This window comes from Pagrus major, chromosome 18 (assembly GCF_040436345.1).
Source record: "Pagrus major chromosome 18, Pma_NU_1.0".
NCBI lineage: Eukaryota > Metazoa > Chordata > Actinopteri > Spariformes > Sparidae > Pagrus > Pagrus major.
In genome coordinates, this window is record NC_133232.1 from 24,511,949 (window position 1) to 24,534,117 (window position 22,169).

General features: G+C 42.6%; 1 protein-coding gene across 4 annotated transcripts; it reads right to left on the bottom strand.

Moving 5' to 3' along the window:
- Positions 1 to 9,800: 9,800 nt before the first annotated feature.
- LOC141013812 (regulator of G-protein signaling 14-like) lies at positions 9,801 to 21,085 on the bottom strand. Of its 4 annotated transcripts, none has more exons than XM_073487678.1 (15): positions 20,878 to 21,085; positions 16,988 to 17,009; positions 16,715 to 16,866; positions 16,508 to 16,600; positions 15,630 to 15,773; positions 15,377 to 15,541; positions 15,185 to 15,266; positions 14,976 to 15,076; positions 14,561 to 14,773; positions 14,221 to 14,297; positions 13,743 to 13,869; positions 13,157 to 13,238; positions 12,040 to 12,083; positions 11,533 to 11,632; positions 9,801 to 10,842 (listed from the first exon to the last, which is right to left on the bottom strand). In XM_073487678.1, exons 1-15 carry the CDS (start codon positions 21,001 to 21,003, stop codon positions 10,574 to 10,576), a joined length of 1,797 nt encoding a protein of 598 aa, XP_073343779.1. In that variant the 5' UTR covers positions 21,004 to 21,085; the 3' UTR covers positions 9,801 to 10,573. The 4 variants fall into 4 exon arrangements, with proteins under 4 accessions (XP_073343779.1, XP_073343782.1, XP_073343781.1 ...); XM_073487681.1 differs by lacking the exon at positions 20,878 to 21,085 and adding an exon at positions 19,714 to 19,881 and having other exon boundaries at positions 11,554 to 11,632; XM_073487680.1 differs by lacking the exon at positions 20,878 to 21,085 and adding an exon at positions 19,714 to 19,881.
- Between the last annotated feature and the right edge of the window lie 1,084 nt (positions 21,086 to 22,169).

Sequence of the window (22,169 nt, forward strand, 5' to 3'; positions counted from 1 at the left end):
CATTGTTTGTAATTGGCAGCTGTCCTTGATTCGAGGTCATATCGCACACCACAACAAATAAACGCCCTGTCAGAATCAATAAGGCAACATCAGTATCCATGGAACTTGTCTTGTCCTCCGTTTCCTGCAGCTGCAAGTCGGCTCTTAAAGGGACTCTCCACTATCTATAGAGCAGCGACTCCCTTCAAAGGTTTTCACCGCTCTCGCTTTAAAGAGACCGTTTTTCCCCCTTTTCATGTCAGCCACTTTGCCATATTTTGGGGACTCCAGTGGAGGAGGGAGTGCTAATGTGTCTCTTAAAAGCAAAGAGGATGGAAGTGAGTTGAGTAATTACAGCAGCCCAAATTACAGTCATTACAGTCACCGCTGCATCGTTCTCATTCTGTGTGGCATCCTCCTGCAGGTTGTGATGTGCAGAGAGGCCCTGTGAGCATATGTACGTCTGTCTGTATGTGGGAGGGTGTGAGACAAGTTCCATAGATTGCAGCTGAATAAACTCTGAATGCTCTTTTTTTTTTTTTAATGTGTGAGAAGTACTGAACGTTATCCTCTAATCTATCTGCCCCACGCTCGTCTGTTTGACAGTCTGCCACTCTCTCTGTTTCGGTGCTGCTTGTGAGTTCGCCTTTAAGTCGATATGACTCACGTGTTTATTTCTAATTCTGTTTAGGCTTCACCAAAACTTTTATACTGATTGCATTTTACTTGAAGTGGAGAAATAAAAAGCTTTAATGAAACATTTAGTAACTGTTGTCAGTGATTGATGGCTGACTTGCAAAGATTTTCTGAAGGATGTGGAGGCCAAGGCTCAATTTAGAATAAATAATTAATGTCAAACAATAAAAGAAAACGCCAGCGTTGATGGTGAAAACCTATCCATCTATCTATCTATCTATCTATCTATCTATCTATCTACCTACCTACCTATCTGGCTTCAACACACGGTTTTCTAGGAAAGTGTTACTTCTCATTAAAATGTGATATTGCCATATGCAGTGAAGCACCTTACCTCGTCTGAAACAGTCGTAGGTGTTGTGTGTGTGACCCTCGTGGAAAGGGAAGGCTCAGAATGAGTGCAAATCATCGTTAAATAAGTGACCAAGTCTGTAGGTGTCAGGAGAAACACCTCATCTCATGTTGATTAACTTGCCCCATCATCAGGGACCTCGTCGTTAATCAATGACAAAAAGCCTTAACTTAATGATGCACAAGTTGGCAGAATGATGTTTGCTCAGCTGGGTATTTTTCACCTGATTTTGGGGGGGAAAGACTCCAAGATGAAGAGGACTGTGTTGTTTCAGGCTGTCCCAGTTTGACTGTGTAAGAGCAGGAGAAATCTGACATCTAGTGGAAAATGTTGGAATAAGAAAATGCCAAGCATATTCATATTATCACGTCGCTGTTTTCCTCTCGCTCGGGCAGCCTGGAAAAGATTAAAGTCAGGGTATTAAATAATCATTTCCTGCATGAGATAAGTCAGTGCAAGTATTGCAAAAACGTACTGTGTAATCTGCTTGACTTGTGCAGAATGTTCAGGTACTTTGCCAGGACTCAAGATCAAGCATGTTGTGATTGGAACTGAACTATCTTTTTTTTTTCTGAGATCCTCTTAACACACACGTACACACAGTTGCTTGCGGACCCCACGACCCACAGACGATGTCCTCCTCCTCCTCCTCCTCCTCTTCGCCACGAGAGAAGGCAGTGATGGCTGGATACCAGGGTAATTGTTAATAATTAGTCCAGCTACGGTTCTGTCATATCAGCAGTGTTCTCAACCAAATATGCCAAAACCTGCTGACCTCAGACATGCAGCCATGAACTCAGAGAAGCAGAACTTAATAACTCCTTAAACTGAGTTATCACTTTCCAAACTGTTATGAGAGCTGGGAGCCAGAGAGAAAACAGCTCTGTTGTTGTTGTACAGGCAGCTGGACTAGAGCCAAGGATGCTGCTGCTGCTGCCGTCAGTGGTGGCGAGGAGAAATCCTTGAGATTTGCAGTGGAAAAGAGAAACACACACATATGGACGCACACATGTAATCACTTTTGCACACACATGGCTAAATCTCTGGCGTGGTTCCAGAGCTCTTTGATAAAAAATGATGCCGTTAATCCGCTCTCCAGATGTGCACGTCACAGGGAGGCTGCTGCCACCACTCAGCTCAGGGGATAAACCGAACAGAGGCCACCAGGTCGCCATGCTGCTGCTCAAAACACACCTGCCAATCACCGAGCCGTAGGTGCACGCTGTTAGCCCTCCTCTGCACCTCAGGAGGCCGCGTTATCCTGTTAATCTTACACTGAGGCATAGCATATGATGTTTTCTGTGAGCTCTCAGTCTGTTATTCTAGTGGAGGGAATCACAGGAAAATGTCAGTTAATCATCTGTGGATATATGGCAAAAAAACAATTTGTCAAATTTTTGTGGGTTTGTTTGTGTAACATATGCTGATGACATGAAAACTTAAGTGTAGCTGCATATTTTGTCCAGACACAAGCGCTCCAGGCACCAGGTGCACGAGTAGAAGTTTGGAGGAGTCGACGAACAGACAACTGGTTTGATAAGGAAGCGTTAAAAAGTACAGAAATGTCCTGCTCAGATGTGAGCATGTGTCATGTTTTATGTGGAAGGAAATACATTCAATGAGTTTCGGCGAGTGACACAATGCAAACATAACTTTGTTTGTTTGAGAAACCTGTATGGTTGGCGTGGCAAGAGTAATTGGACAGTCCCAGGTGAAGCTGAGCGACTTGTATCCATGTACATAAGCATCCTCACTGACAACTATCATCATTTATTCCTTCAGTTTGACACTCTGAGCTCTGGGAGCACTGTATTTTATTTCATATTATATGCTTTGATTAAATATTTCAACAATATTTCCACTAGCGTGCTGTGTTTTATGTCTGTCCTGTTATTTTTGAACTACCTACCTGTCTCCCTGCTGTTTTTGTGGACTATGACTCTTCACCTTACACCAGTGTTATGGTCCAGTCTGCTAATGTCTACATGGCTGCTGTTCTCCTTCTCAGAGTTTCAGTTTTTTTTTTCACCAGTGGTGTTTTTCTCATTGCAGACGAGTCCTCAGTCTTGCAAAATAGATTTTACTCCTTGTGTCATTACATCAAGACATTCAATAGTCGAGGATGCGATTAGTTCATCAATTGTCAGATGTTTTATGTAAATAGATGGCAGCCATTTTCCTCTGGATGTCATAGGCTACTGCTGCCTCCCAGGCTGCAAGTCATAAGGACAACGTAGGGGGATCTGACAAATTGTTATCATTTCACCACCTCCTGATTGATCAGCAACTGAAAAGATGATGGGCAGTGAAAATCTGGAAGGGCATCAGGCCATATTTCAAGGTACAGCAACATATCTGATCCCGTTGTATTCCTTGTTAACATTACTGTTTGGGCGTGTTTCACTATATGATGATGAAGTCATTCACTTGCGAGCTACGTGAGCTGCTGTCTAGAGGAAGCTGGAATGAAATGATAACAGTTCGTCACATTCCCGACATTTATACGCCTTGCAACCTGGAACACAGCAGTGTGACGTTTTCCCCGGCCTTTGAGCTTCCCACCCTGAGCGTGATGTCATAGGAAAATGGCCACCGTGTGATTTTTTTGTCTCGGAGAGCAGCATAAAGACAGATTCACTCAACAGCATCACTTTATTGACAATACACATTCAGTTCGGTATGTATACGACACTCACAGTACAATGAAACAGCGTCATCACGGGTGTCCTTCTGTTTACATGCGATTGTTTCGGTGTGCGCGAATTTGTGTTTGTGCTCAATTTCACATTTTTTACACCTTTAACCCATCTTAAATTAACTACTTAATTGTACTTACTTAAATCATCTAGTTCACTATTACGCTCATTATTGTTGGATGTTTCTCTGTGTACATATGTACATTGTTATGCATGTTGGTACGATGATCTTGTAATCCCCTCGGTCCTTCCATTTATCACTTTAGCTCCTCTGTGGAGGACGAGAGCAAGTCGGCGCCGTCAGGACACTCCTGAAAACCAGAAAGACACGAGAGTGATATCGACACAATCATACTAATTTTAAAAAACACCCGGAGGAAAGCTGCATTCGAGCACACAGTCATTTTATCTTCCTATGTGCACAGCTCACCTTCACTTTCTCCAGCTCTGGTCTGCCTGGGAGTGATTTTTGCGAGGAAAAGGCCTGTGAGGTGAGGCAGGGCAGTCACATTAGATCTGTAAGAGTGAGGATGAAACACTCGGAGGTATAAATGTCAGACCGCTGCTCACCTTCCTCGTCTGTTGCATCTCCTCTGTGGATTTGGACCTGTTCTTCATGTGCTTTTGAGGGGAAGTGGTGGTGGTGGGACACTAGAGAGACAAAGAGAGGATGGATTTTATTAGACACCACGGGAATGACTCCAGTATTATGACTGTATTGTATCAGGCTTTCACACACCTCACTCGTCTTCTGTTCCATGGCGTTCAGCGCTGACGCAGGTTTCAGATGCGTTGATATCCTTTGGAGTAGTGTGGTTGTACAGCTATAAAGACAGGAGAGAGAAAAAAAGAGGAATAATAATGGTTACATAGAGGATGTTTTACAAAACACACGTCTGCAGTTACGGCCTCTTTGCACTAGATGGCGACTCTGACTCAGGAACCTCTGTTGTTTCCACTTCACTGATCTTTTTCTGGGCGATTTTTTCCTCAGGAGATTTACCCTAGAGTTTGGTGCCAATTGTCACACTACTACACCCATTATTGTTTCTTATGAATTGTAAAAACAGGTGGAAACACACCTGTTTCACCTGACTGCAAGCTGTCTTTTCTCATCCTGGCAGAACTCATAGAAACCAATGATAAAAATTGCTTTGCTTGGTGATGATGATGTTTCCTATCCTGTTTCCTTACACGTATCCTGTCAAAATAAGATTTTCTGTGACTGCGTGTTAGAAAATAAAGGCTTGTATGAGTCAAAATAAACAGCAGACACGCAGATTAAATGCTTTAAAAGAAACATCATAGGTGTACAAGAAGGGCAGAAGAAGAGCCAGACAGATAAACACCCTCGCACACAGCTGGAGCCATGCAGAACAAAAAGTGATGTCTCCACAGCTGAGAGGCCACAATGAATACCAGCCAACAGTCACATCCACAGCTGGTGTTTGGAGGCCGAGTGGCCGGGAACAAAACACCTCTGGGTCTGGTTCAATTCGCAGGAGACAGATTTTATTTATCCCTTAAATATCTCAGTGTTGCCTGTCGGTGCCTGCTTCTGTCTGACAACTGACGAGATAGATCAGAGCAGAATACTTCCTGGCATCTCGGAGTGAATGGGTGGTGTCTTGTTTCCTGATCTGCAGGGCCTTTAAGAGATGGAGATCAGATTCAAATGGCAAGGGTTAGGGTTAGATATCAGAGCGTTCTGATGATGTGTTGTTGAAGATTGCAGCTACATCTCGTGGCCTCTCTCGACGGAAAGGCACGACAACTGAGGTCTGGTTGTTCAGCACTGGATTGAGCCAGTTGCGAAAAGTTTGGACGTAGCCTAGTTTGATCACAATTTCTAACATACGTCTGAGTTTATGCACTGAAAACATTTTAAAGGTTTCACCAGCAGAAGTAGTTTCATTGTAGGCATAAGCTACCAATTAAAAACAATTTTTTTGCAATCATTATGTGTTTTTTATGATGTTACAACTTACCCTGGTACCCTGTTATCTACCCAATAACAGGGTACCATTATATTACCTGACACAGTGTTGTTGTCGATATTTTGCACTAGCTGCAGATTAAGGTCGTATCCTGGTAGTTATTACCATCATTATCATATTAACACCTTAACATTAGCTATTAGCCATTAGCATCTTCGCTATTATGTAGCAATGTGTTCTATAACAATTGGGCACAAGAGACCTCACAGTAATAACCTCTGCGTTAACAGGAGGAGTAGTTGAGATAACATCTCTGAGGTGCAACCAAACATCCACGCAGCTTTAATATCAAACAAACTAGTTCCAATGCAAAGTCAAGTGTGGACTTTACACCCTAACTTAAGAGAGAGGGCTTCAGTACAGCAGGTGCAACGGGCCACAGAGCTCCTTCTGACTGATGAGGAAGGCCAGAAGACACAGTTGAAAGCTTCAGAAATACCAAGTAAGTGGACCCTATGCTTGTGCTGACCTGTTCTATTTGATCAAGGTCAAGAATGCATCAGATTTTCTGTAACTTGAGAAGAAATATTACTCTGGGGGTGTTTTTTGTCGCAGACTTGATTGGCAGTGACATTAAAATGTTTGCAAAATCCTGATTGGTGTGCAGAAATTTGTGACATCACCTTTTTCTTACCGAGCCCCGCCCACTTTAGACCAGTAAACGAGCAAAGATAAAAACAAAATGTGTAAAAATCTTTCAGGTAAAATAACCAAAACTGTTCCAATCGTATCAGATCGTGTGTTCGCGTAGGACCCCATCATTCATCGTGAAAAAACACTTGAGAAAATGTGTTTTCAGGGCCTTTAAAGCACATCAGTAGTTTGAGTCATGCATCAGTATACTGATGATTCTTACTTCAAAGTATATTTAGAATTTTGGCCTTTGCAAAACAAGAATTTACGTGAAGCCGAGATAAAATAAAACAGAGAAAGATAGCTATCTGATCTGACTGAACCGGCAGTCGGTTCTTCCTGCTGCTCTACAGGAAGCATTCAGCCCAGGGCTCATGAAGAATGAATGGGAGCTGATCGACAGGAGCTCACTCACCCACTGTGACCGACCCAGTGGGGTGTGCCCAGCTTCTTTCATACATTAGTCCTATTATGCACATCCATGTTGGCTCAGTCAACACACCCAGGGGTAGAGAAGACTGTACTCCATGCACTCACTTTAAAACGTGCATTAAGAGGCCTTTGAGGATAATCTCAGCCTTGATGGCGGGGCAGGCATTCATCGAGTGCTCTCTCTGACCCGCTCACCGAGGGAAATGACCTAAACGACAATGATTTGCCCGCTTGCTTCACCCGGTCTCTGCCCCCTGCTCTTTCCTTGGTCACTGTCTCTGCACCTTTGGTTAGATGAGGACTCTCCCCTTTGTAGGTGAAGGACCACAAAGGCTGGACTGAAACGCGATGGAAGCACGTGTCCTTTGTGGCTGAGGTAGAAAGCCCTGTGGCTTTGAGAAACACTTCTCCATCGATTAATCCACATGAGCAAGCAGCCAAACAACAGCCAAGGTGACACGTCCAAAAACACTACGCCTCTTTGTGGCACGCATACAAAAACTGGCACACGCACAAAAGCACAAAATGCTCATACATTATTACGTGGACATGGGCATATACGCACACAAAAGAAACGCAGGAACTTAAAAGCTACTCAGGAGCTCTTTCTGCAAGGATGGACAAATAGAATATTTTGCCTCGCAGTCTTTTCCAACCTTTTCCGAACCGAGAAGGGGCAAGAGGAGGCTGATGAATCTGAGGTAGAAGAGTTTAATAGGAGAAAAAAAGGTTAGAAAATGCTGATGTGAGCATCCGCATTACGTAAGAAGAAAATCTGTCCTGAAGATTTGAATCCACAATAGACCGAGATTGGCCCAGCTCGAATCTTTGGATGTTGGGTCAACACTAATTAACTCCCCAGCTGAGAAGCGAAATGTGAAAAGAACTTTTTAAGCTTCATTTCAGTGAGTGTGACAGAGTTTCACAAGAACAGGAAAGAGAACACTAAAGTCGAATTACATCTACAGCATCGCTCCTGCTGTCTTCTTGAGCTTTGCCCAAAAAAAAGGTCTGCTACGTGACGACTCGCTGAAGACACAATCACTTCTGATCGTGCCTCCAACTGGTGGTCATCAGTGTTCATTCATACATTCACTTGAAAGCTATAATGATGACCAGAAACATCCTTTCCTTCACCTCGGATATGTTTTCCACTCTTTTGGGTCGACTAATCCCCATAATTCAAGAAATTGAACCCTGGCCTGACATTGCCACCTCGCCACATCTGTGTTGTTGAACATGCTAATCACAGAAGATGTTGTGGAGGTAGATTATAGAGGTGAATATAGCCCGTGTATACTTGCACACAGAGGTGGTCAGAGCACCAAGGTGAACGTGGGCAGTAACTGCACCGACAGCCGGTTAGAGAGCACATTAAGATGGCTCACAGTAGCAAGGACATTATGTCCTGTAATTGATGATGATGATGGGGTGTCTGTTCTGCCACGCTGGTACAGGTGTGACACACATGTACGCACACACACACCAACTTCCCCTCCAGCTGGATGCATTTAGTCAGCAGTCGTCTGACACAGCTGCTCCCAGTCTGAATCACGGCTCGACCATGTGCATCTCACCTGATAACTAAATCCACTATCATTTTTACCACACTGATTACAGCCCGTCCTTCACCGGCTCTGCAGAATCTTTCAATGGGCGCTAATGTGCCTGCATTGATCTGATGGATTGGTTTTGTTTTACACCACTTATGTATTCCTCTGCAGGACCTCTCCAAAGGCACAGTGAGTACCATTCAGAGCTCCCATTAACAGAGGATTGAGTTCAGAAAATAAACACTTCCAGATATTCAAAACCTGTTTGTCATCTATCCCAATGCAGAATACTGAGAGCAGAAAATAACAAAAACAGATAGGGGAAAGCCTCGGCACGCAATCTGAATGAAAATATGAGCTTTTTCTATGAATGAGGAGATGAAGAGGTTTATCTCGAGACAGCACAAGACATTTAATCAAGCACAGACACGCAGTGAGTGGCAGGCAGGAGGAGAGGATGAATGATGGGAGTGACGGAGACAGAAAGGGCAGGTAAATACATCTGCAGAGCGATCACCCCCCACCCCCCAAAAAAAATGAGATTATAGGGAAATGCCTCAGGGAAATTCAGACACTCACCTCCTTTTCTCCCTTCTTCTCTTTTCTTCTCTCAGTGCAGACGTGCAGTGGAGTGGATGGCACTCCTCATCTCACTGCTGCGATGGTGTCTGCGAGAGCACAGCCCTCTCTGCCCATTCATAGCTCCGCCGACGCACGACTCATGCATGGACGCACACACACAGAGACACACACACAAAAAGGTGTGCCAATCACAGTTGTGTCCAGCCTAGCAGTCTGAAGCTCTGGGTGTGTCACACAGGTATCATACAATGCACATTAATGATGAGCTTTTTTTCATTGTTTCAGGCCAGTTACTTCAAGGTGATGACATAGGACGAGGTGGGTGAAAGAGGCTTCCCAAACCTCGTACTGCCAGATACTCTAAAATATGCATGCAGCTGACATCATCCATGTGGATGAATCCATCTATGACTCATCTACTTTGTTTTGTAACACATACAATAGCCAAATGCACCCCATAATAGTCCTCCCAGGCTCCTCAACTGGAAAACACCTTCCAGCAACAAGTCTGTAGACAGATGAAGCAGGTCATTGGCTACATAAAGAGCCAATCACAGCGATGCAATCACCAACCGTCACTGTGCAAAAATGACATCAGTACATGATGGCATTTTAGAGGGAGGTTTGATGTATCCTGTATAAAAGATAGCAGATAATATAATCAAAGGTAGTTTGAATTGACGTCTACACAGACACGATACACATCAGACTTGCTTTACATTGCATGAGTCATACAGGCAGACCACTTGGGCAGCGGGGTCCGACCGCACTTCCTATGAAACCAAACCACGTAGCATTTGTCAAGCCACACTGAAGACGAAAAGCTGCAACCTCACGTCTTCCCCCCGACAAGGAATACAAGACAGAAAGGATCACCACATTTCATTATTCAACACTTTAATTCTTTGGATACACCCTGTGGGATATTCTTGATGATCACATCATCTATTTAATTCCCTGTAATATCACATTACTAATTCATGATCTGAACCTTGAAACGTAGTCTGAGGTGGCAGGAAAACAGGACTGGACCAGGGCTTCTCAAAGTGCATCACAGCAAACAAAATGCATTTAAGTACCGCAAACACATCTGAAAACAGCAAGTAAGCACACGGAATGAAAATTAGTAATTTAAAATCTTTGAAAATTCATCTTAGTAAAAAAATAGTCAATCTTAATTCAAATAAAGGAAAAACAATTGTGCAACACACTTCAGATCCTCCCTCCCTTCACAGTCCTGTGGCGAAACATGTTTTTGTTTAGAGTTCAGAGAAAAGCAACGTGAGACAAACTTTGCAGCATTAAAAACATCTGGGAACACTTAAGCAAACACATCGGCTTTAGGGTGAGCTAAAACTTATTTTCAAACATTTTGGATACAATAAACAATTCATAGCAAACATTCTTCTCACTAAGACGTGTAGTGTTTCACACTATAAATGCTTGCTTCTTCTTTACATATTGCCTCAAGAGGCCAATTAGCAGCAGCAGAGATGGAAGTACACTGCTGTCTCAGAGCTTATTTGTAAACAATTATAAAAGTGCTTGACCATTTTTCAATAAAAACGAGTTTATATCTTTTGACATGATTGGCAACATGAAGTTGCGAGACGTTAGTCATAGTTTCTTCCCCCCCCAACACACAACAGTCTTTCAAAGTACTGTTTCCCTCAAGTCTTTGGGTTTAGATTGATCAGACCCAGAGGTTTCCTCCGCTGCTCCAGCTGAACTTGGACTTAATGACTTGACTTCTTTGTCCTCTTTGGAGTCGGTGGTGGGGGAGCTGGTCGTGCTGGCCTCGCCTGGACCCTGGTCTGAGGACTGCTGCAGGAACAGAGGGATCTCCAGCTGCTCTTTGGTCAAAAGGCCTCGCTGGTCATCAACCCTGCAGCACTGGGCCCTCGTCAGCATCTCCAGAAACCCTGACACACACACACACACACACACATGCAAAACATCATGCTAATGCTGACATTCGTCAAATGAATAAACAATGCTTCTATTTTTAATCTAGGGAAGGCATTTACATTTTACAGTTGGGAGTGTAAGTTAGGCAAAACAGACTCTGTCAACTTATTCTTGGTAAAGAACGTTCTATAAATCTCTAATTACATAACTTGTTTCATTTAATAGTATGACGCTGTTCAAACTCGTCCTGGCCAGGATACTAGGGTTGGGCTATATGGATAAAATATTGCAATATGAATGCGTTTGATGATATAGTATACATTCTGGAAATTCAACTGATTGAAAGTTTATTCTTCTGCTTTTGATTGTATCACACAATCTTCCTCAGCAGGAAGTGTTTTCATCTGCTGAGAAAATTTGTGTGATATGACTGACAGCTCCGGTCAGGCTTCTTAACGCAGCCTGTGGTGGGATTGTTTAGTCAACAATTCAGAAACATGACTAAAAAAACAGAAAGACAAAGTACACTTCCTTTGTGTTGGACCTTGTCTTATGATTTTATTTATTTAAGTTCAAGAATGAACCCTCATTTCAAAATGAGGTGTAATCAAAGTATTTCACCACATTGATGAGATGATCACTAATAGCTGTCTTCCATTATATATCACCATATCGCCCAACCCCAAACTGTTGAGATGTCCTACCCTCCATGTCGCGGTTCTTACTGGGCTTGGGCTGAGTCCTGGCTCTGTCCATCTGAGGCGATGATCTGGCTTCCACACCGCCTGAACTCATCGCTCCCGCCTGGGACCAAAATAGATTTCAGCGATATCAATGTATGTTTCACAGGTTTGATGGTACACTACAGGTTATATGAATCACACAGGATTAAACTTTCCAAAGATCAACGTTGATGCTTTCTAACAGGGATTTTGGAGGTGTTGTAAACCATCCCGACATCCTCTTGTTCGTTACTTAAATAAGAAGATTGAGCCAGACATCACTCCCTCGTTCACATACAACCCTGGCCTTCAAAAAAATATCATTTTCATTTCATTTTTATTTAGATAATAACTAAGAACATCAAGTTCAGTCAAACCGCTTTTCAAAGTTCATTAATCATTAAAATTAAAAAGGTGTGTGTATGACTTTGTCAGCAGTCATTTTCTTCTTCTATGATGACAACAAGATGTCTATTAACACTGTCTCACCTGTGTGGCTGCAGCTGAACCACTCGCTCTGGAAACGTCTCTCCCTGTTCAAACCAAACAAAGACATAAATCAGTTTCTAACAGTACCCCCACCTCCGGTACAAAAGCATACAGTGATGATGATGCTATAGAGCCCAACTTCCCCACTGTGTTAAACACTGACATCAGCCAGATAAAATATTCTTGACAAGAATTAAACTGGTCCTCCTGGGATACCGCCACTCTGATCGAATCTATTGCCGGCTTCCTAAATGCAGTGAGAGGCGCTGAGGCGGGGAGCGCTGATCCCGAGTGAAGTTAGTTCTGGTCTCTCAGCAGTTAGGAAATGAGGTGAGTGAACACAGCACTAAACAAAACAAATGGACTCAGACATTTCAACCCCGGAGAAAACAATGAAGAGACAGAGAGAGATAGACAAAGGATTCAGAGTAGGGATAAAGGAAGATGCAGACAGTGATGCAGAAGATCCAGGTCAGTAAAGTGGACAGTGAAAAGACTTTGCCGCCAGCTAAGAGCAATTGAGAGCCAAGAAATGCAGAAACAATTTCTAGGATCCAGTAAGAGACAAAATGAATAGAAAGCTCAGCAGGGTTCAGGCTGCAGAAGAGAATAAACAAAGTATTACAAATAAATCACCCACATCAGACAACTAACAGGGGATGGAGGCACTCACCTCATTTCATTTCACTGAACTCACTTCATTCACTTTCTTTTCAAATGTGGCTGCTTGTTTTTGCTGCTAGTATTAAATCGTGTACACATCATCCTCTCTGGTTCACATTTAAAAAAGGTGCAATATGTAGGAATTTTAGATGTAAACAATGAAAGTCACTAAAATTATAAATAAAATGTGAAGAAATAACAATTATGATGTTACTGTATGAGGTCTGTGTTGCATGCTAACCAGCTAACCCCGGCCCGTCCTGGTGCACAACTCTTGTGCTAGTGAACACAGTCCAGAAATCTAGCTGCATAGCTAACTGAGCTAATTAGCCGTTACTTTAGTGATATGCTGCCCCATATCTGTTTTGAGTATTAATTCAACCGGTGGCCAATTCTTACATATTGCACCTTTAAAGAAAGTCATTGGGTTTTAAAAAAGTTAAAGTATTTTAACCTTTAGCTTTTTCAAGCCGTAGCGTCTTATTGGCCAGTCTGAACACAGTGCCGGTCATGTTCACAGTCTCGTCGCTTCCAACCTAAAACAAAGTAAAACATGGAGGACTCCAGTCGGAAACACAATCAGCTGAACAATTTTGTGGAAATTAAGCTTCAAGACTCCACAAAAGCGATGCATGGCACAGAGAAAATACACATGAATGGATTACTAAAATGGTGCAATCCCACTTCTTCGGCTAGAGAATAGTGTAACACATTCAGTTTCGAGTGTTCACATTTAAATTACAGATTTTAAATAAATATTAACATGCACATTGACGTGTAAACTGTTGCTTCGCAATGGCTGCTGCAGGCAGAGGAGGTAGACAGGTGCTTACAGGACAGAATTAAAAAAAATTTAAATGTCCCATTTTAAAGTGTCATACAAGTCTGCTGCTTTATGCAAATTTACTTAACAGAAATACAAGATTATGACAGTGAGATTTTAGTTAGCACACTTTGATAGTGTATTTTTTTCTTTATCTGAGGAAGCACTCAAGCACAGGCTCCAAGAGATGATCTCATTCGCTAATACAGACACTAACCATGGTGACCAGGGCCTCTTGCTGCTTGAGATGGTGTTTCTGGAGCACAGCAGAGAGGGCGTCCTGCAGCGTCTTACTGGACTTCACCATGATCCCCACTGTTTTACCAGTGAAGGCAATCTCCAGCCTGAAACACACACATGAATTTGAATAAGCTCCTCACAAAGTCAGCAGTAAAACTGAGTCAAATGCAGTGCAGCACACTGTAATGATGTAATGCAGAATAGAATTGTTAAAATCTCTCTGCCACCCAGTTATATCTTAGCAGGAAATCCAACTTTGATAATGTATGTGATGAAAATGGTGATTAAAATGATTGCTGCAGAGACAGCCAGTCTCTAAGTGTGGTGTTAACACAAGGACTTTCCTCTGACATGGTGACAAGTGGCATGCTGAAGTGGGGATGTGGGTGTGAAAGCCTGCTAGGGTGACAAAGACAGGAAAAAAAAAAAAAAGGGAAGTGACACAGTTGACTCACGCAAACGTCACCCTGAGTTCGAGAGAGACCTGCTGATCTCTCAGTACGGAGCAGTCCTGGTCCAGTGACAAGGGCTGCTGTAGAGGGAGCAACGGTGTATCAGAGAGAGACGAATTAAAGTGGCTTTTAGAGATGTCAGCATAGACTATAAAATAAGTTTCACAATGTTTCAGAGATGAAACGAGGGAGTGAGAGGTTGAGAGGATGTTAGAACAGGAAGAGCGTAGTCATATTTCTCATACTGCCTGTTGCAAAACAACCGTGCAGCGAGATATTTTTGAACAGCTTCATGGTTTAAAAGCTGCGTCTGCAGCTGTACACAGAGCAGCTGAACGCTCACCTTGTCTTTGCCGTGAAGATAGATGATGACATCTTTTAGGGGGAAGCCCCTCTTCTCACACAAGCTGGCCAGCATGTCTTTGATGGGTTGGCCATTACGTGTGGGGGCTAGAGAGGCACTGCCATCAGGTAGGTAGACGCAGCAGTAGCCCCCTTCCATCCCTAACCTACCCACACCACCCAGCTCTGGAGACCGGGGACTCGATCTGCCGTTCTACATCACAGATGGAGAAGAGTCGAAGGAATTTATGAAAAAATTGAAAACAGTGGAGCTTAGATTTTCCTCTAAACTGTAAGATTTGTCACCTTGAAGAATACATTCTGTCATCCATATGTGCTTCTGTAATCACAAAACTAACATCGATTTCCTATACGCTAGCACCAGCTCCAGGCCCTATCGTCATAAATGCACTGACCTCTATCTGCCTGTAGAGGGAGCCCAGCTCCACACTGCTGCTCGACTTCACTGACATATGCAGCTCCTTTCCAGGGACTAAACCATGGATGTTGGATGCATCTACCAATGTGGAGAAAGCAGGAGAGAAGGCCAGGGAGCAATAAAGTCACAGGATTTACATCAAGACATAACTCAGAAGTACAAGATCAGCCATTTGACAGGCACTACCTCCCCAGGATCCTCTTTTCTGGCGCTGCTTCTCCGAGGCACTCTTTCCACCTGGCAAGCTGTTAGAGTCTGACGTCTTGTTCTGTTTGAGACAGCGATGAAAAAATGTCAAAACAGCTAAATTAGAACAAGATCAAATCACATGTTTTTCCCTTCCATGCCCCTGATTTCATTTCCTCCCCATCACTCCACCTTCTTGTCACTAAGCGAGGGGCTTCTGGTAGCCACGTCCTCCCAGGATCCCATGCGGCCCGGCTGAGGTAGAGGTTTGCCTTCTACACTTGCCAAGGTGCAGCTCTGGTAGAGAGGAGAGCGCACAAAGCGCCTGTAGCTGTCCATCTTCATCAGTTTAAATATCTGACACAAAGCAGGGACCAGTGGTCAGACAAGACGCCAACAACAATGTATCACTGAGCTAAACTGGGATTGTGGACTCCAGACAGACCTGTGCTTGAGCCTTGTTGAACATGTCAGGTGTGGGTTGTTCCAGGTCTTTCTCCTCCGTCTTGGCAGTGTCATCGATGTTGACAGAGTAGGGAGCACTCTCAGACAGGTAGGTGTCATAGATGGAGCGAGCTGCTGCTTTCAGCTACAAAACACAACAGCTAAATCAGACTCGATAGATAGATAGATAGATAGATAGATAGATAGATAGATAGATAGATAGATAGATAGATAGATAGATAGATAGATAGATAGATAGATAGATAGATAGATAGATAGATTCACTGGCTTGGTGTCTTTCCTTGTTGGGCATACCAACAATCAAACACGTCTTAAGTATCCACACTGCAAGTCATAAAATCAATAAGTCACTAAAAGGCAATTCATTTGCCAGAGAGCTGAGCAACCGCAGAAACTAGGCTGATATGTGAACAGTCAACAAGCCTGTCACTTTCTGCGCTTCCTGTTTCTTTAATACATTTCATAGCTGATCAATAATTCTGCCTGGAGGGAAGATCATAGCAGTTAAAGCTATAAAAGTGTGAAAGAAGTCAAACTTAAAAACTTAAAAAGGATGGCTGAACCATTTTGGTCAATAGAAAATGTATGATACTCAATAAATTGTTGATTTATTTGGCTTGCCAACTAAGGCTACACATGACTCACAATAGTGTAACATAATACAAGTGAAAGAAAGTGTAACATAATTTTATAGCTGAGACAAGATGTTGAATGTTTACAGTGAGGGAAACAGTTTCCTATTGTTTTGCAATGAAGTGAGTTCATGCAGTTTAAAAAACACAACACAGCAGCCACAATGAGTCACAATTAACAGGTCAAATGATTCACAGTGTAAAGAGGTAAAAGATGTCACCATACCTCATCCAAGGAGGTGGCTGGGATTTTCCTGAACTTCTCACAAGCCTGCCAGAATAAAATGTTCTCCGCACTCACCTCAGACTTCAAGAAGGACTGTGGAGTAACACACACACACACTCACATATATGCCACACCTTAACACTTTAAGTATTCCTGAACTTCTTGAAAATGACAAAAAAAAATAACACTGTGTTGAGTGTGTCTCACCGTAAAGTGTTGGACTCCATTGGGGTCCGCCAACAGCTTCTCAAATGAGACGGCCCAGCGCAGCACACTGTTGGCGGGGCTGGCCTCTCCGCCTGGAGTCCCTGGGAGACTGGAGCTGCTGCCTCCACAGCCCCGCGCAGTCATGTTCAACTCTAAAACACATCCAGGCACAAACACACCCATTTATCAGCGCAGAAAGCATGACAGAACGAGACTGAATCAGATAGTTTCGTGCACAGACATGCTGAAGTTCAGTGGGTTTTTCATGCTTACCTCCATCGGACACCGCCTGGCTCTGTGAATAAAGAAAGAAACGTTACAAAAAAAGTCTGATGAGATGGAATACACCTCATTAAGTCTTTCATAGACTAGTATGGTATTAATTAATAATTCCTATGAAAAAATTCAAACATTTACTTTAAAACTCATATTGTCTCAGATGTGGCAATCAAGGGTAAACCACAGAACAAAAAGTCACCCTGATGACGAAAATGTGGGGATTTTCAGATCATTTAAATATTACAGTAGCAGCTTTACAAGCACAGCGTACTCAAATAGTACTAATACAGAAGCTACATACATATTTTCAGACGCACACTGGCAGGCATACATTTAGGAAGTGAAATGTGAACGCCAGCTGCATGTGTTTTGCTTTCTGTTTTTTTCCTCTGTGACAATGTAGTGCAATCAGTCAAGGCTGTTTTCACAGGAAGTGGTTGTGACACAGATGACAATGGCTCTCATTCAGCTTTCCGAGCTCACAAAAAGTCACATCTTGTCGAAGTTCTCTGTGTTTCAATTTGAGCATTTCCACAGTTATAAATGCTGCCAAACAACTCGGCAAACCGTTTGCACGCAGACTTGTGCAGACAGCCGTGTTCGTATGTAACTCAAATATCAAAGCACCTAGATTTTGATCAAAAATCCCCCCGGGGAGGTATTTTAGATAAGAGGATCATCAGGTTAGCTGGCTCCGTTTTAACTGAATCTGAGAAAAATCCTGGATTTTAAGTTATAAGAATAACATTCACACATAATAGCTGCTCAAGAATCAACATGTATTGAAAATGTAGTGGTGGCCTTTCCATGTGCGGTTTACATCTTCTCTTGTTTGTCTGGTGCTTCAGTTCCCACCCCTCACAGTCCACGAACATGCAGGTTCCAACTATAACACAGCCCAGAGGTGTGAACTGTGAGCGTGTTTGTCCGTCTATAGTCCTGCGAATAGCCGCCTACCCAAACTGTGCACTGGTTGTGGGCAGGTAAACGAGGGAAACTCCATTCAACATTTAACTAAAAATGTAGATACCCATGGACAAACAAACGATCTGAAGGGTTTTATTTCCACCGGATGGAGAATATTGTGTCACATATCAAGTGGCTTAATCTGAGTTCAATGTTGTACAAATTATCTCGACTTGAATCACTTCTGCTTATTTGTCGTTTGTCAAGGCAGTTTTTTTGCTTTTAAAATCGCGCTTTCATTGTGAATTGATCGGTGCTTGACATCCAAACTTTGTCATTCATACGCACGCAGCTTCCTCAGTTGTAGAAAACAGACTTCAATGTTCCTGATCGTTTAAGCTCTGGGGTTGGTTTCGTGAAATGTCTTTATAATTAGACCTGGGCGATCTGAAAATACCCATTAGTCTATAGCCGGACATGAAATAGCCCCTGAATTTCTCATTTGCACCATTGAAACATAATACTGTATTAATGAAATTATCTTTTTTTGGCCCAAGTTATACCACATGAACGTGCAGAGGTAATCGTCAGATGTAGCAGTAAACAGGAGGATCCTGCTCTCTGGAGTTATCTGTCCTGACTGTTGGAATACAGAGCTATAAAACACTTATCTTAATAAGAAATTAACATTTACAGCAGCTTGAATAATGACACCAAGTACCTTCTCCTATGCAGAAACAGTTGGACGAAAACATCACTTAAAACAAGAGGAACGTATCCACAATATTGTTGCCAGTGAGAAGATACGCTGCATGTGTGAGAATTTTAGTCCATGCAAGGTGAAAGTTTAATCTAAGTGTAATTATGTTCTTGACAACAGCTCAAAGATGACAGCTCTTGGCAAATGATAAACTTTGTCCATATAAGGTTGATAAGGGCTGGTTGTTTCTGCAGGTGTGAGCTCCACTGTGGCTCCACCTCTTCAACTTCTTTGCTCTACTGCTCAAACTCTGGCTCCAAAAACACAACATGTCGGTGCCTACGAACACACCCGTCAGGAGAGGCCTACACAAACACGCTTGATCCAAATTAAAAGGAAAGCAAATGATTCATCACTGTCCACTTCGTTTGCACACATCGCAAACAATATCGAAAGATTCTCTGGAAATTCTTTCAAGGAGAGACGAGATATATCTGCAGGAACATTTCTGATCACAAAAAAAAACTAATCACTCAGGGCACCTTTTTTAAATCTCAGCGGCAGTTAGGTCTCCTCTGCGAAATACATCTTAATATACACTTTCACACCTCTTGCAGATCTGAGACAGTTTTATCATTGTAATGGTTTCGCGCAGAGTACACCAAAGCCAACTCTGCCTACACATGACAGATTGGCAAACAGGCATGGCTCGGTTTCCGCTTCTGACTCAGGCAGGCCCGGTCTGTTTTCAGAAGCTACCAACTGTAGCCACACAGCCGGATTAGTTCTGGCACTGCTGAGGAGCTGGGACAGACGATACAAGGCGAAGGCAAGAAACTGCTCTGCCGTACGCTGCTGGTACTCGGGCCTGGGTGTCAACTCAGTAGTGTGAGCACAGTTTAAAAAAGGCAGACTGAAAGAGCGGTCAAAATCTTGAAAAGACATTTGTGTTTTACCAAATAATTACAAGGATACAACTTTAACTAGGTATTCATTACACAGCACACTGAGCTCCAATCTATTCATCTGAAATACAAGTACGCCTGAATGAACAAACCACTGGATCCAAAGCTGCAGAACTGAACCGAACCTAACAAGAGGGCTGTCGACTCACCATGTGGCCGACAGGAATGCCGAGGTTATTGCAGTTCTTCGCCATGGCGGCCCAGACACCAGACTACAAGTTTAAGTCTTAACTCGAAATGCACTCTGTCAGGGGACACAGTGAAGTGCTCCACCCAAACATGATGCACACACTTCATACACACACACACACACACACACACTAAAACCCATCACTTGGGTCTTCCTGTCACTTCCTGCCTGGAAGGGAAGTCTTGCCATAGCAACAAGCCACAAAAGAGGAAGTATGGTTACTATGATCAAACTGCTCTCAGCCTACGTCTTGAGAAACACTGTGATGTGGGAACAGAGACAAGCTGAACGCACTCATTCCGCTTTTGATGTAGTCACTAGACACAGCTTACAACCATTATATGATCTTGATAGCAATTTTGCAGCGACAATGCTGCGTCTGAGAAAGATTTTTTAATTATTTTTTCTTTTAAACACGTCACGCTTTTCTTCTGTGTTTTAGTCATAACGAAATTACTTTTACTTAGACGTCAATGAGATCCAGGCATTAAAAATAGAACGTAAACTTATTTTTTTACTGCCATACAGTTGTTTTATAAAAAAACAGCATGAAACCAATAAGCAGTAAGTAAAGAAATGTAAGGTTAGCGACGCTTCCTGGTCCCAGAATGAAGTTTGTTAGAGGTGCTCTGTGGATAGGAATACATCCATACATACAAAGTCATACAGCCAACATGAACATGTCCTGACAATACAGGCATTTTAATGGCTTGAAAGAGAGTGCCTTTATATGGTTGCAGCAATATACAGTTTTCAAGGTATACCGTGCTATAAAGGTTAGAAATGTATGGTATTGATTTCTAAACTATTAGTGATGTTATAAAATATATATATATTTCAAGATTATATGAAGTTTCATGTCTGTCAGGACATAATATCAGGCTTTAAACTCATTGTCTCACTTTACACTGTTTAGAATATTAAAACATAACTTAGCAATTAGCCAAAAATAAGCAATTAAATGCATGCAAGAATCAAATAAAATATTTATACAGGCCAAAATCACAACGTCCTCAGTGAGCTTTAACGAGCTTCAAGTGGTGTGTATGTTCTCCTCACTGCAATGCACCAGCATCATCACATGACCTCCACTGTGCAGGTGTGTGAACCGCCATTCTCGTACCTTCTTGTCCGCCATGATGACGCCAGTGGTCATGGTGCGCCATTTGTCATATATCCTGAATTTCCATGGTGCTGCGACTTTGGCCAGGTGGGAGAACCTGTGACAAAATCCTCTGAGAGCGACCATGTTTGGTGAAACAAACACACTGCGAGTGAAGGCAGACAGAGAGAGGTGAAAGGCAGAGCCTGGAGTTCACAGGTCAGAGTTAATTAACAGCTGCGGCCATTATTACCTGTTAGCCGAGTCCTGACATGCGCACAAGCTGAGCGCGCAGGTGAACGAGGGCGCTTTAATGAACCATGTCCGGAGCATTAGTATGCTAATGATTAGCTTTAGCATGCTAACACTTGCTTCATATGTTGGGTTTTTATGATAATAACTCTTAGCTTGTAAACACGTTGACGTGTGCGGCATGCTAAACCTAGCATTGAATCATGCTAATGTTAATGTTAGCATGTTATAGTAGCTTGTTACATGCTAACATTTAGCATGTCATGTGTTAATATTGGTTTTAGAGACACAACTGTCCTGTCATGTACTGAATATGTGACATGTAGATGTATTGATCAGCCTGGTGCTAAATGAGACATCAGGGGATCAATGACAGAAGCCTATTTAGTACAATGTTATCCAGTAGGCTGCTTCCATTGATCAGTATTGATCATGGACTGCTCAAACAATTCAAAATGAATTAGACTACACAACCGAAAGTGTACAAACAGCTTAATGCTGATGCCATGACTCACCATGTTAAGATATTGGTTGCAAGTATTGCCCAACACTGAGATATGCTGTTATTGTCAAGTGTATCCTCTCACTAATGTAGACAACTTTATCAAGTTATTGATGTTTGATAACTTGATATTTCCCTCAAATGCAGCTTAAGTTAATACAATTGTTATGACAAAGTGTTAACAGGAAGTCAGAATAGCTCAGACTTTTCTTTTGTCTGAGTCTGTCTTGCACATGTTTTTGCCCTTCATTGTTATTATAGTCTATGTAAGTCTTAGGTTATGGTTTGGTATCTGGGGGTTAGGTTGTTGGGGTTTAGGTGAGGTTTGGTTTAGGTTAAGGCAACAGGAAACACAAATTGATGGGAAAAAAAAACTGGCCTACTTTATACATTCAACCTGTTTTGCATTACTGTACATTATATTTGATTAAAGAGTAAGATGGCTTTGAGGGGATTTGCATCTAAAACCAGTTATTTCCTGTCTGTGTTTTTGGTTTTGTTTTGGTTTTTTACTGGTGCTCTGTTTTCCTCCCACGGTCCGAACACATGCAGGTTTCGT